Source organism: Podarcis filfolensis, assembly GCF_964270895.1.
Source record: "Podarcis filfolensis genome assembly, chromosome: 12".
NCBI classification, from domain to species: Eukaryota; Metazoa; Chordata; class Lepidosauria; order Squamata; family Lacertidae; genus Podarcis; species Podarcis filfolensis.
This window is the reverse complement of record NC_139614.1, coordinates 10,745,382-10,758,879: the sequence shown is the minus strand read 5'-3', so window position 1 is coordinate 10,758,879 and position 13,498 is coordinate 10,745,382. Positions and strand designations below refer to the sequence as shown.

Genomic DNA, 13,498 nt, shown 5'->3' with positions numbered 1-13,498 from the left:
CTCTGAAGATGGTTTGGAAACTTCAGCTGGTGCAGAACTCAGCGGCCAGGTGGCTCACCGGGGCAAGTCTGTTTAAGCACATAACACCGACCCTGGCCCAACAGCACAGGCTGCAAATTACTTTCCTGGCCCAATTCAAAGGGCTGGTTTTGACGTATAAAGCCTCAAATGGCTCAGGACCACAATACCTCAAGGATCACCTCTCCCCATATGAACCAACCCAGACTCTGCAATCATAAACTGAGGTTCTCCTTCATGTGCCTCCTCCGTGAGATGTTCAGAGGGCGACAGTGTGAGAACGGCCCTTTTCTGCAGTGGCTCCCCATTTGTGGAATGCTCTTTCAGGGAAGCTCACCTGGTGCCTTTGTTACATCTCTTTAGGTGCCGGTCAGAAACATTCCTCTTCTCCCAGGCGTTTGGCCAGTTAAACAATCTTTTAAACCATGCTGGAGGGTATTATTTTGTTCTTAAGTCATGTATTGGGCTGCAGTAGAATAATCATGTTCTATGCCAAGGATGAATTGGCAAAATTTACCTCGGAGAGGTAAACTTTTATTAAAAGTTAGAAAGTAAACAACAAAATGAGAGCAAAGTTTGGTGCTCTTGCTTTAGGTGTGTGCAAAAGGAATTGCAAGTCTAAGCAAAGAATGTATTTCTTGCCTTCATAGATGCAAAGTCATCAGTTCCATCAGCATAATTTATTTGCTTTGCAACTGCATTCTCCAGCGAAAGCATGATAGCATGGTTTGCTGACCGCAGGTAGTTCTTAATAATCTTAAGGTTACTAAAAGTCTGTTCCCCAGATGCAACAGAAACTGGCAAGACAGGAGGCATCTTCAGGCAAATGCATATCTGAGGGAACACAACTTCTCTCCTAAGTACTTGCTTCAGATTCCAAACTGGTTCTGGCAGAACTGCCCTCTCCTGGGGCTCTCTCGGTATCTCATAGCTGTTCTGGTGGATTTGTTTATGTATTTATATACTGATAGGGCTGGCAACGTACTGGTGGCCTCAGCTGATGAGGCAGGACCTTCATGGAAAACCCATTCCACAATGATCCTTTTAACCTCCAGAAAGGATCAGCATGCGTCTGGGTTTCTGAAAAACCAGGTCTGCTTGCTGTTGCTGCATGTGCAACAAAAACAAGCAGGCGTAGTTCTTTTCCTCAATGCTATGCATCAGAGCACAGGTGCCTGCTTTGCATATCAGCTCTGACAGAGACTGTTCCATCACACAGTGATGAAGAAATTCTCTTTCTCGCTCTCCTTCCTGCATGCACACACAGACGCACACACACAGAGAAAGAGAGAGAGAGAGAGAGGTTAGATTGATCACTGGGACCGCAAAGGATTTTGGTAAGGTAGCCAATTGTCAGTCATGTGATGTCATAGTTGTGTCATGTGATAGGTGGATGGCCCCACTCACCTGGCAAAGTTTGCCCTACCCTGATAAAAATCTGGTCCCCAGTGCCAAAAGAGTTCCCCACTCCTTTAATTCACCTAAGGCACTTGCTAGCTTGATTCTGTTTCACACAGAAGCTACTGCTGCAGATCATCCTACCAAGCCAGTCCAAGCCAACAGAATTTACAACACCAATTTACCAAGTAAGAATAATAGGAAACAAATGTGTAAATGCTAGTTCGTGCAGAGATTTTGGAGAAGGGGGCTAGTTTAAGGCCTCATTCTTTTCAACATAAAAGCCCAGTGCTCACTGAACTCATTAAAAATATGCAGTTCAGAGTTTAATTTATGCTTGTTCTAATGGGAATATAAATTAGTGAGGGGATTTCAGAGGTATGTTGAAGTAGTATGCCTCTGCTTTCAAAAGCAGGCCTTTGGGGTTTTGTTTTTTTAGCTCTCTTGTTCATATTTGGTTCTCTGGGGCTTCTTATTTTAATTTGTTATCTCCTTACCCCTTCATTCTTTGTCCCTTTCCCCTTAGATTAAATATGTTCTCTGCAAAAGCATATTGTCATCCATCTCATCCTACCCTGCCCCACCAGCAAGCAATTAGCTTGTGTATTCAGCCCATTTTCTTTTGCGATCCTTATGCAGAGACACCCACTACAAACTCTCCTGCCTGCCCAAGTTCAGCCACATATACCTCCTGTCCCACCTAGCCTCACACGAGTTCCCACTTGACTCAAAACTTCTCTCTCCGGCATGCTGCCCTTTCTTTGAGGAGGTGCAATACACTGGAAACGGCTGCTTTTTGCCTGCTTCTTTGTGAGTATCCGATGACATCTCCGGTAGGATAGGAAAACAAAAGGGACAACTGCACTAGGGTGTGGTGAGATCAAGGGAAGTGGGAGAGAAATGATCACACTTTCCCTAGTACAGATAGATCACTGTGCCTTTTCTATGGTTTTGAGGTCTACTAAACCTGGGGACTTCTTAAAAAGCAGAGACAACAAAGGTCCGTATAGTAAAAGCTATGGTTTTCCCAGTAGTGATGTATGGAAGTGAGAGCTGGACCATAAAGAAGGCTGATCGCCGAAGAATTGATGCTTTTGAATTATGGTGCTGGAGGAGACTCTTGAGAGTCCCATGGACTGCAAGAAGATCCTTAAGGAAATCAGCCCTGAGAGCTCACTGGAAGGACAGATCCTGAAGCTGAGGCTCCAATACTTTGGCCACCTCATGAGAAGAGAAGACTCCCTGGAAAAGACCCTGATGTTGGGAAAGATGGAGGCACTAGGAGAAGGGGACGACAGAGGACGAGATGGTTGGACAGTGTTCTCGAAGCTACCAGCATGAGTTTGACCAAACTGCGGGAGGCAGTGGAAGACAGGAGTGCCTGGCGTGCTCTGGTCCATGGGGTCACGAAGAGTCGGACACGACTAAATGACTAAACAACAACAACAAACCGGGGAAGGTGCACTCAGTTGCCGAAGGAGGGGGGTGTCCTCAGGGCATTCTGTTTCTGCTTTCTTTGCACAAGCTTCCCTTTGATTTGTACATTAAGGAATTCCATAAGTGAACATTGCCCTGCCCCACCTTCTTGTCACTTGTTGGTACCTGCCAACCAATGTGCCAGTCAATGTGACTTTTCTTTTTGCCTTAAGCCCACAATCTGTTTCAGTGGGGGAGAAACCATTATTTTTGAAGAGATTCTTCCAAAGACTGCCACAAGTGATAGAAGCCAATATTCCAGATGTGCTGGGGAAGCATGACAACTGTAGGGTAAAAGCATCTAGTAAAATAATAATAATAATACCACCAATAACTTAATTTATTTTTAAAGAATATCAATAAGGTGTTCATTGAGCTCTTTTTGATAACTAAACAAGCTATTGCTCCATCTTTACACCTGGTGCTTTTGGAAACAGAACAGGACTTGAAAAGTAAACAACTTATTTCTCATCTCTTAACAGCAGCCTGAGGCTTCATTGTCAAATCCTGGAAGACTTTCAGTCTTAACAATTTGGATTGCTGGTACTCCAGGGTTTGGCACATAGCCCTTCTTGAAAATATATCTCATAAATTAAAAAATATCTGAAGTGGAGAGCTCTAGTGTCGTTTTGTTTTGCTGTCCTGCATTTTATTTATTCTGCAGTTTGCTCTTATATGCAAATGTCTGGCTCATCTAAGACTTTCTAGAACCTTCATCCAGAATAATGATGGCACTCACAGGTGGGGAATACTTTTATTTGCACATATCTTTGTTATTTGTAAAAGGAATCTTTGTATGAGTCAATTCTTTATTATTCTTTGGAGCTGCCCTGTATCTTTGTACTTTTGCCCTTGCAGTCTTTGACACTTTATGGTTTACATTTTTATTTCACATTTTTTTCTTCTTTGTGGATTGTTGGTTTTTTTTTAACAAAACCAGTAAAATATTAAACGTGTGTGGGGGCAGTGGGGGAATGATAATATGACCAAGAACTGAAGGCATACTTCAAGAATTTCAAACATTTCCCTTCTTGACTTACCGGTAAATGCATTTTCTGACGTAGTTTGAACTGTAGTTTCAAACTGTAAACTCAGTACGTGTCAAGTGGCACGTTGGGAGCTGTACTTTATATCGTACAAAGGGCAAATCTCCTGGCCGAATTGCTTGTTCTAATATTTCTCTTGTAATTCTTATCTCTCTGTTAAGCCTTGTCTGTGGAGATTTGATAAACAAGCTGCCCATTCAGAGAAGGGTAATTATTTATGGGCAACCATGCTAGAGTTAGGACAGCAATGCTTGGCTGCCACCTCACTGTTTTGCTTTGTGGCTTTTAAAATTCTCTTTGATTACTTCTTTTTTTAGTTAAATGACCAACTTAAAGGCAGGAACATCACTAGGTACTTAAAAAACTCAGGGTACATTTGTACATGCTTAGTTAGATGCTTATGTTCAAATTTAAACCAAACTCCAGGCAAATGTAGGTTTTTGCTGCAAGGCTTATGACTGAGGTTTTTAGGTGCTAACATGGCTTTCTACGTTGTAGGTGGGGTAGAAGGCCAAATCTACATATAATCTGTTGGCAGGGACGGCTGCTGCTTTTATTTATATACATACTCAAAGTAAAAACGGTTTTGTTCAACATCTGACATCTCCCTCTCTCTCACTCCCGCAAACCCCCAATCCAACTATTGCATGTACGCATTAAACACATGTTAACTGGCAACCACAGAACAAAACAATGGGAAAGCAAGAAAATGCACTATATGTTGACTAGATACCTCAAAAAAGTTAGCCAGCTCACACTTGGTGTGTATTACATCATAAAGGAATTAAGCACATGGAAGTCTTTGCAGAAACCATCTGCCTATTTTACGGATGAAAACTCAACACTTGTGTTTGAGAACGGAGAAATGTAAAAAATATTCTTTTAAAAGTCTGGGGGATTTTTTTACACAAACAGCCTTCTCGCTTTCTGAATGCCAGATGGTAGGAACGAACAACGGACCTGCTGTTATTCTTAAATCCCACTTGTAAACTTACTGGGTTTTATTTATGACATTTTTATCTTGCCCATTTGCCCAAGGAGTTCAGGGCAATGATCATGGTTTGCACATGTTAATTTTGTAGAGCAAAATACCTGATGAGGTAGGTGGCTTAGGCTGCAAGGGTACCCTCCAACCTGTTAATGCCAGAAACCGGGACACAAATCCTCCCAGCTCTATGCCTGTGTGGGTCATGTGACCCACATGAGATCACGGAGCAGAAGCACATATTTTGAGGCAATATGCACAAGATCACGGAGCCAGAAAATGCTCTTGTGATCTCGTACAAGGTCAAGATCTTGCACATTTTTGGACACCCTGCTGAAAACACAGCACCCCAATCTGGGATGTCTCACTTAAAGCAGGACAGTTGCGGGGTATATGCAAGGGCGCTTTATAAACTGGTCACCTAGTAAGCCTCAAGGCCACATAACCACCCTCAGCCCATCACCCCCATTGCTATCTATGGTCGCTCTGCTCCCACCTGTCCATAGCATAGCAAGCATGAATGGGAAGGACTTTATATTTATCTTTCCTTACTTTTGCTTGCAAGGTGGCTATGCTGCAAAGCACAGCACTGGTGGGACCCCAGCAACCTGCCACCTTCATTTTGTTAAGGGAAGGGCCAGGAGATCTGGGGCCCAGTGCAAAAAAGTGGGCTGTCCTCTGAACAGCCCCATAACAGTGTTCCTGCTTAAAGGCACCAACACACACATGACTCATGCAATTCTTTTTATTGTTTTCAAGCCCTCCTCTTTCTGGCAGACTGAGATCACCAATCATGAAGCATGATATCTAATCTTGGGGCCTCCCTAAATGCAAACTATTGAAGCAGAAATTGCAGTAGCAGCGTTATTTTAAGATTAGGAAGCAAATGAAAACATCTACTGTGTTTTTAAAAAGTTGTTCTTTATTGTAACGAGCCTTTACAAGCTGTGTAATTTGTGTTAAGCCTGAAGGTTTTTGTTTTGTTTTTTAAAGAACTTCTGATGATGATGCTGGATATTGAGGGAAAAGGAATAGCACCTATCCCATTGACTCTTAGGACAGTTTTTCTAATATTTTTTGCAGAAATTAGGGTGGCTGTTATTCCATTAGGAATTTAATAAAGGTAAAGGGACCCCTGACCATTAGGTCCAGTCGTGGCCGACTCTGGGGTTGTGGTGCTCATCTCGCTTTATTGGCCAAGGGAGCCGGCGTACAGCTTCCGGGACATGTGGCCAGCATGACTAAGCCGCTTCTGGCGAACCAGAGCAGCGCACGGAAACACTGTTTACCTTCCCGCCGGAGCGGTACCTATTTAGCTACTTGCACTTTGATGTGCTTTTGAACTGCTAGGTTGGCAGGAGCAGGGACTGAGCAACGGGAGCTCTCCCTGATATGGGGATTCGAACCGCCGACCTTCTGATCAGCAAGACCTAGGCTCTGTGGTTTAGACCACAGTGCCACCCGCATCCCTCTAGGAATTTAATATTGTACCATTAATTTCCCGTTACTGTATTAGCTTATACTTAAAGCACTTGATTGTAAAGTTTTCCTTAACTGACAGCGGTGGTAGTTGCTGAAGTTTGGTGTATTCTAAAGGCTTGATGTTTACTGCAGAGCTAGCAAGACTGGAACAACTCCGTGTATCTGAAGAGTATTTGTTGGCACATAAGAGACAGCAAGCCAAAACAGATTTGCCTGGGACAGATTTCTGGCATTTTATGGTTGCCAAACACCTTTCAGGGATGTGTGGAATTGTAAATTGTATTGGTCAGTAGCTGATTAAATTGTTTTCTGATCACCAAGACTGCTGTAAAGCAAGCAGTTGTTTGCACTGAAATTATCTTTAACGGAGTTTCAGTTAATGTTGGGGTGAGACAGCAAAGATCAATGATGTTGTTTTTATACTCTTTAATGCATTAAATACAAATTAAATTCAAATTAGTTGAGCCTCATAAAGGGGGGGGGATGGTGATTAGCGCTGGGCAATGTTGGGTTTTCAACATCATGATGTATCCTTAGCCAAACATCGCCATTTGGTGATATACCGTGATGTTGAAAAAAGCTGCATTGGACCCAGCTGGTGAGATGCCAGGTGAAACTGCCACAGCTCTCATGTGAGCTTGAGGTGCTTTCACTCCAGCGCCTTGCGGGCTGTGGTCAGTACAGTTGGCTCCAGCCTGTTGCTCAGCTGCGGGGCAGAAAAGGCTCCTGCCTCCAGCTGAGCGAGACCTGAGCCCCCTTGGTCACTCTCCAGCCACTCTCATCCTTTCCAAATGGTAATTTATTATCAAGTGGTATTCCACTAAGGATTGCTATTCGTGTGGACTGTGGCTTAAGAGAACATTTTCACAACCAATCTAGTAGTTTGTTACTCCCACTCTGGTCCCTGACCACTTGAAATGTCTTCAGGCAGAAGCTGCCAACCTGTACCCAGCCAGATGTGGTTGGCCTATAACCATGCTGGCTAGAGGTTCTGGGAGTTAGGAGGCTGCCCCCATCTTCCCACAGGTTAGCCACCCATATCTTAAGTGGTGATTCACTGACAGAGGAAATTCAGTGCCAGTGGCGTGCTCACATTATAGCTGCCGACAAATGGGGTCCCAAGGCGTTTTGTTGTTTTCCCAAGCTAAAAAAGGCAAAAGTGCATGTCCGTATAGGAAAGCACTGCCTGTATTGATTTTAATTTTTGTTGACACATTTGTAGCCTGTGATCTTCTTTTTTTAGACAAATACAGAGAACAGCATGACCACCTGGGTCACACTGCCAGCTGTACAGAGCAAGAGAATCATGCACACAAGTCATTCTTAGCAGATATTTAGGAAGCCCTGGACACAGCCCAGAAGCAGCTTCTATCCTTTCATGTCAGGGTGGCTTTTATTTTAAAATACTTTAAACTCTTCACAATGCTTGGCTAGCCATATTAGAAATCCAATCATCGCCACTGAACTAGGGGCTGTTTCATTTAAAGATGGTCAAAATTCCTACATGGACATATAGTTCAGTGTTTGAAAAAAGGGGGTTTTAAACCCCCTGCCAGTTGTCAGACATGGCCATTGCTCACATTGGTTGCATGGAATTTCCTAACATACTGAAAATTCTATTGCAGTTGAAGTAAACTGGAGAACAAGTGGGACGCTGGACATTTTATGGTACTTGGTTAAGCCTATCTGCACAAAGTATTCTGAGAAAGTGCATACCAAGAATATAAATGCTTTTTTTTTTAAGTTTCCCACACTGCTTTCCTAGTTTCAGGGTGCTTCTTTCCCCCAAGTATTCAATTACACCTAAAAAGAATAATATTTGGATTATCAGCAGCAATTTCTACTTAAATTATTACTATTTATTTATTAAATTTCTGTGCCACCCTTCACCCTAAGATTTCAGGGCGGTTCACTGAATAACAAGGACACAGTCCAGCCGTGGCAGTTTTTTTTATTAGAAATGCCAATGCTTTAATCATTGATAGGCACAGTTCAAACAATGACTACACAAGTGACACTCCCTTGGGCAGCGCAAGGCCATTTGCCTGGGATAAAATGGATAAGCCTTGGTATGTGCTGCTGTTCCTTTTCATGTTTGCATAATGAGTTCTGAAGAAACGGCACCAGGACGTTCATGTATAAAATGAAATGTCAATAAATAGTGAAGGTCATGCAGCATGGCAACAACCAGAGAAGTGGGGAATGGCGTGTTCTGTGGCTCATCTACTGTATACTGACCGAGATTCCTTCTCTATTGATTTTCATGATCTCTGTGCACTCGGCGACAATCTCTGTTGGTGGAAATGAAAACTAAACAAGCTCTTACCTTTGACTCCCATTGATAAGTCAGGGCCAGTACTTTGGAGAGCCATTGCAGAGCTGTTCCCAAAGTTTCTGAAAGGCACCAGTAAATCAGCACACTTTAAATCTTGCTTTATTGATGATGCAAAAACAAGGAAGAGAACTTTCACACAGAATAATCACAGGACTGTGTTTTGGACCACATACAGTTACAGGCCACCCCAATCTCCACCGAGCAGTGTGCGAGAATCCAGGGGTCTCGGCACTTAACCAGGATTTGTATTTCCTTTAGTGAATTAGGCGCAACAGAGGCTATCGTGTCTTTATGATATATGGTTTATTTACACAAATATACAACCTGAAGCTTTTCAATGAAGGATCTCGCAGTAGCAGCACCTCAAAATTCACCAGCTTACTCCATAGTAGCAGCAGCATACTTTCTCTGCCCCTTCTCTTGCTCTGCAGGGCACATCCCAGCTCAACTGTTCCTCTCTGCTTCCTGGATACAGTACATCACTTCCAACCCCTTTCCCTTTTATCTACAGTGGAAGGGAGGACTCCATTCATTTGCATTCTAACACTTATTTCCTTTGACACTTTGAACTCCTAATGGTTAATCCTGTCCCCAGGCAGCCACCTCACAGTGAAGTTTGCCTGATTTCATCAACACTTGTTGATTTGGCTGGGATTACAAGGTCCAATACACAGCCCCAGAAGCTTTTACATCTTCTAAGAACAGAGGCTTAGCAGTGGGTCCATCATTCCCCTTACTAGCTTAAATACACACTTAGGTCTGGCTGTTTCCGCAAGCAAATTAGCTTTGACGCCCCCAAACCTTAATTAAATTCTGGCACCTATAAATCTATAGCATTATATACTTAAACTTGCCGGCTTGGATCCTAAGATGTTAATTTAAGGAAGCTTATGAAAGGAAAGCTTCCCATCTGCTCCTCATTGCTGCAACATTGTGTCCCCCTCCCCGCCCCAAGCTTCTCCAGAAAAGGGGGGGGGGAGAGAGGCTCCTGAACAATATTCGATGGAGGGTGGGGGCTGCTGAAGCCAAACAAACAAAAAATGACATGCCAAATTTTGGGTGACTTTCCTCTCCCAAACAGCCCCCTGTCAGTATTCCTTCCATGAACCTCTTTGAGTTAACATATCTTAGGATCCAAGCTGTAGACCATGGGTAGGCAAACTAAGGCCCAGGGGCCGGATCCAGCCCAATCGCCTTCTAAATCTGGCCTGTGGACGGTCCAGGAATCAGCTTGTTTTTACATGGGTAGAATGTGTGCTTTTTATTTAAAATGCATCTCTGGGTTATTTGTGGGGCCTGCCTGGTGTTTTTACATGAGTAGAATGTATCCTTTTATTTAAAATGCATCTCTGGGTTATTTTTGGGGCATAGGAATTCGTTCACCCCCCCCAAAAAAAAAATATAGTCTGGCCCCCTGCTGAAGGTCTGAGGGACAGTGGACCGGCCCCCTGCTGAAAAAGTTTGCTGACCCCTGCTGTAGACTTTAGAAAACATATAAAATTCTGTAAGGAGTCACATGTTGACCTCAATTATATTGCAAGCACTACGTTCAGCTGTATAGAAGGGAGCTGTTATCTTAATTTCAGAGCCCTTTAAATATTTTTGGAAGCAAATGACAGCAATTCTATGCACGCTTGTGACCGGTCCTCACTGAACACACTTAGTGAGCATGTGTAGAATCAGGCTGCAGGTACTTATGCTATGTGATACAGTGATTATTTGATGAATCATTAAATTCCCCCCGTCTTTTATGTTTATATCAAGCACCGCTTTTTAATACAGTGGACAAAAAGTGATTCCCCCCCTTTCTTTTTTCTTCCAGTTTTATGTGCTGAAAGAGTGGGCCAGATGACTAAAACATACAATGACATTGATGCTGTTACACGTCTTCTTGAAGAGGCAAGTATGCCATCTTATCATTGAATAATAATAGCAATATGTGCCTTGGGGAATGTTTGTCATCTTCAGAAACTATTACTTTCAGCCTTGTTAATTGAGCCCTTTTCACCCATTGCATTTACATATGTAGGGGACAGCAGAACTCCTCTGCTCATCGCACCCTTGCTGGCCATGATTGCTCCCCTGGTGTCATGCATTGGGTGCTGCTAGAGTGAATTGGGTTGGGGAGTATATTAACACCAGGTAAAGCAACTAGGTGGAATGTTCGCAACAGCAAACGTGGCATTTATTTCACTGAGACCTAATGGAAATTGGTAATACCCTGCTACTATCAGTATTGAAACCATGGGAGATTTCAGTGTATATCAGTCTAGGGGGGGAGTTGAAATAGGGAACTATAAAGCTGATTTGAGTGGCTTTTTGAAAATTACTATTAACATCACCATCTGTGCCAGGATGACAGCCCACCTTTACAATATGCAAAGGTTTCATCCAGTGATTTCTCCCCCATCTTTAAGTCCAAGGTGAAGGAACAGTGGCAAGAACAGCGCTGTAGGAAGGGCAGACCAGCAGCAGTGCTGCTTATCTTACATAGCAAAACACAGCAACAGTTATATGGCTTCTTACATGGTAATTGCTGCAGAGACTCCACCCCCAGATGCTGACATGCCTTCCATTTTACCACAGTTCTCCCAGGTCGTTCAGTCTCCTTGGCATAACCATTTTCTTCTTGCTTGCATTTAGCCACTGTATTGTATTCCACTCCCACAGGATTTAACTGGATAGGTGTTATTCATTATCTCTTAGCCTCAATTCTACACCTATGGTGCTGGGATGATTACCAACCTATTTCACAGGGCACTTGTAAGTATTACTGCGTCTCCAGCTCTTTTGGGACTATAATTCCCATCATCCCTGACCACTGGTCCTGTTAGCTAGGGATGATGGGAATTGTACTCCAAAAACAGCAGGAGACTCAATTTGGGAAACCCTGAGTCAGGCATCCCCAAACTCGGCCCTCCAGCTGTTTTCAGACTACAGCTCCCATCATCCCTAGCTAACAAGACCAGTGGTCAGTGATGATGGTAATTGTAGTCCCAAAACATCTGGAGGGCCGAGTTTGGGGGTGCCTGCCCTGAGTAGATGACACACACACTGACCACTTAGAAAGAATGCTGCCTGTATACTAACATTCATATTAGGGCAATACCTGTATGCTTTACAAAATTCCGTGCAAATTTTTGAGTTCTCTAGAACTCTTCATCAGGCTTGTTGACATAATTAGAATTTTTCTTGCAGGCCAGCATGGCTGCCTTTATTTTTGTATATAAATACTAAGCGTTCTTAAAAGGCATCAAGTAGCAATATCCTCAAGTTCCCTGCGCAGCGCTTTGCAAAATGTACGCCACTTATACTTGCACCCTCGCTGACAGTTTTCAAATAAAGGAGTAAGATCTGGATTTCGTTAACTTTCTCACACTTGAACTTTGGGCTGTACTTTCCTATGCATAGTTGAAATACTGTACACAGCAGGTTTCCCAGATGATGTGGGTGTTTCCTCTGCAGTACAAAGAAAAGGAAATAAGCACAAATTATGGGTTTCTTCGTTTTGAAAAGCAGACTTTCTCGTCTTACCTAGAACACTGATTGAACGTACATGTGCTTTCAGAAAGTAGTCATTTTCTAAATGAGCCAATAATTGAGACCCTTTGTGGTTTTTTTGTCCCTTTTATTTTTTACAGAAAGAGCGGGATTTAGAATTAGCTGCTCGGATTGGCCAGTCCTTGTTAAAGAAGAATAAGACTCTGACTGAGAGAAATGAACTCCTTGAAGAACAAGTAGAACACATCAGGGAAGAGGTGAGGGCATCCACATGTGCCTAATACTGACATGTTTCTAGTTCAGTAAACTTCATTCCACCACTGCCCCAAGCCCAACCTGTTTGGTTTTATTTGCCCTTGTATCTTGCCATTTCTTCCTTGTCAGTTCCATATGTTTTATTATGCTTTTATTGGAAGCCAAGTCAGATGGGTAGAGTACAAAAAATAAAATTATTATTATTATTTATTATTATTGCACTATATGGGCTTCAAACTTAGGCAGCATATTAAAGCAGAGCCCTGAGCTTCTTGGCCTGCTAGATCCTTCTTTCACCCCACACTTCTGCTGCTTCCCTCACCTGTGACACTTTTCCAGGACTCCAGCACTCTCCTTGTTCCTCTCTTTCCTTTCCCCACCCCTTCGCCTCTCAAGGTACCCTGACACCTTACGGATGTTGACTGTTGCTTGATCACCTGCTTCCCCATTCCTACCTGTGTTCTTTGGAGTCTTTGCTACTGTAAACCCAATTTCCTGTAGTATCAGGCCTTTTCCTCCTTCATTATCCACATGTTCCACTGGAAAAGCAAGTATACTAAACTATAACTGGAAAGCAAAATCCTCTTCATGTGCTGCTCTCGGACAAGATTTGTTGTGACGATTCTAACCTTGGCCTATTCTTCACCTGTTTTTTGCATCCTAATTTGCAGTTTCCATCAGTGTAATCTAGAGAGGTCTCTGTTGGCTACTTGTTTTGTTGAACTAAGTCTTGCCTAACATGCATTTGTACTTTCCACCATCTCTTTAAAACATTGTTTGGACTGTGTTTGCAATTATATATTGCTGTTAATTTACAGCTGTCCCTAGGGTTTTTTCCTAAAAGAAAAAAACTCTTAACACTTTGCTTTTCTTTATAGATCAAATATTTCATCACACGGCCTAATTAAGAATGGGTTTTTCATAATCACACAAATTTTCTTTGTTCCTGATTGACACAACCTACTGTTCTGGCTTTGTGTGCCTCAGTAGCATCATATGTTC

General features: G+C 42.9%; 1 protein-coding gene across 23 annotated transcripts in view; it reads left to right on the top strand.

Moving 5' to 3' along the window:
• TRAK1 (trafficking kinesin protein 1) overlaps positions 1 to 13,498 on the top strand; it is a 148,197-nt gene that overhangs the window by 94,625 nt on the left and 40,074 nt on the right. For all 23 annotated transcript variants that reach the window (XM_083577691.1, XM_083577703.1, XM_083577684.1 and 20 more), the window contains 2 exons: positions 10,563 to 10,639; positions 12,382 to 12,498. In XM_083577691.1, the coding sequence (XP_083433817.1) occupies positions 10,589 to 10,639; positions 12,382 to 12,498 (168 nt within the window). In that variant the 5' untranslated portion in view covers positions 10,563 to 10,588. The remainder of the gene's footprint in view (positions 1 to 10,562; positions 10,640 to 12,381; positions 12,499 to 13,498) is intronic.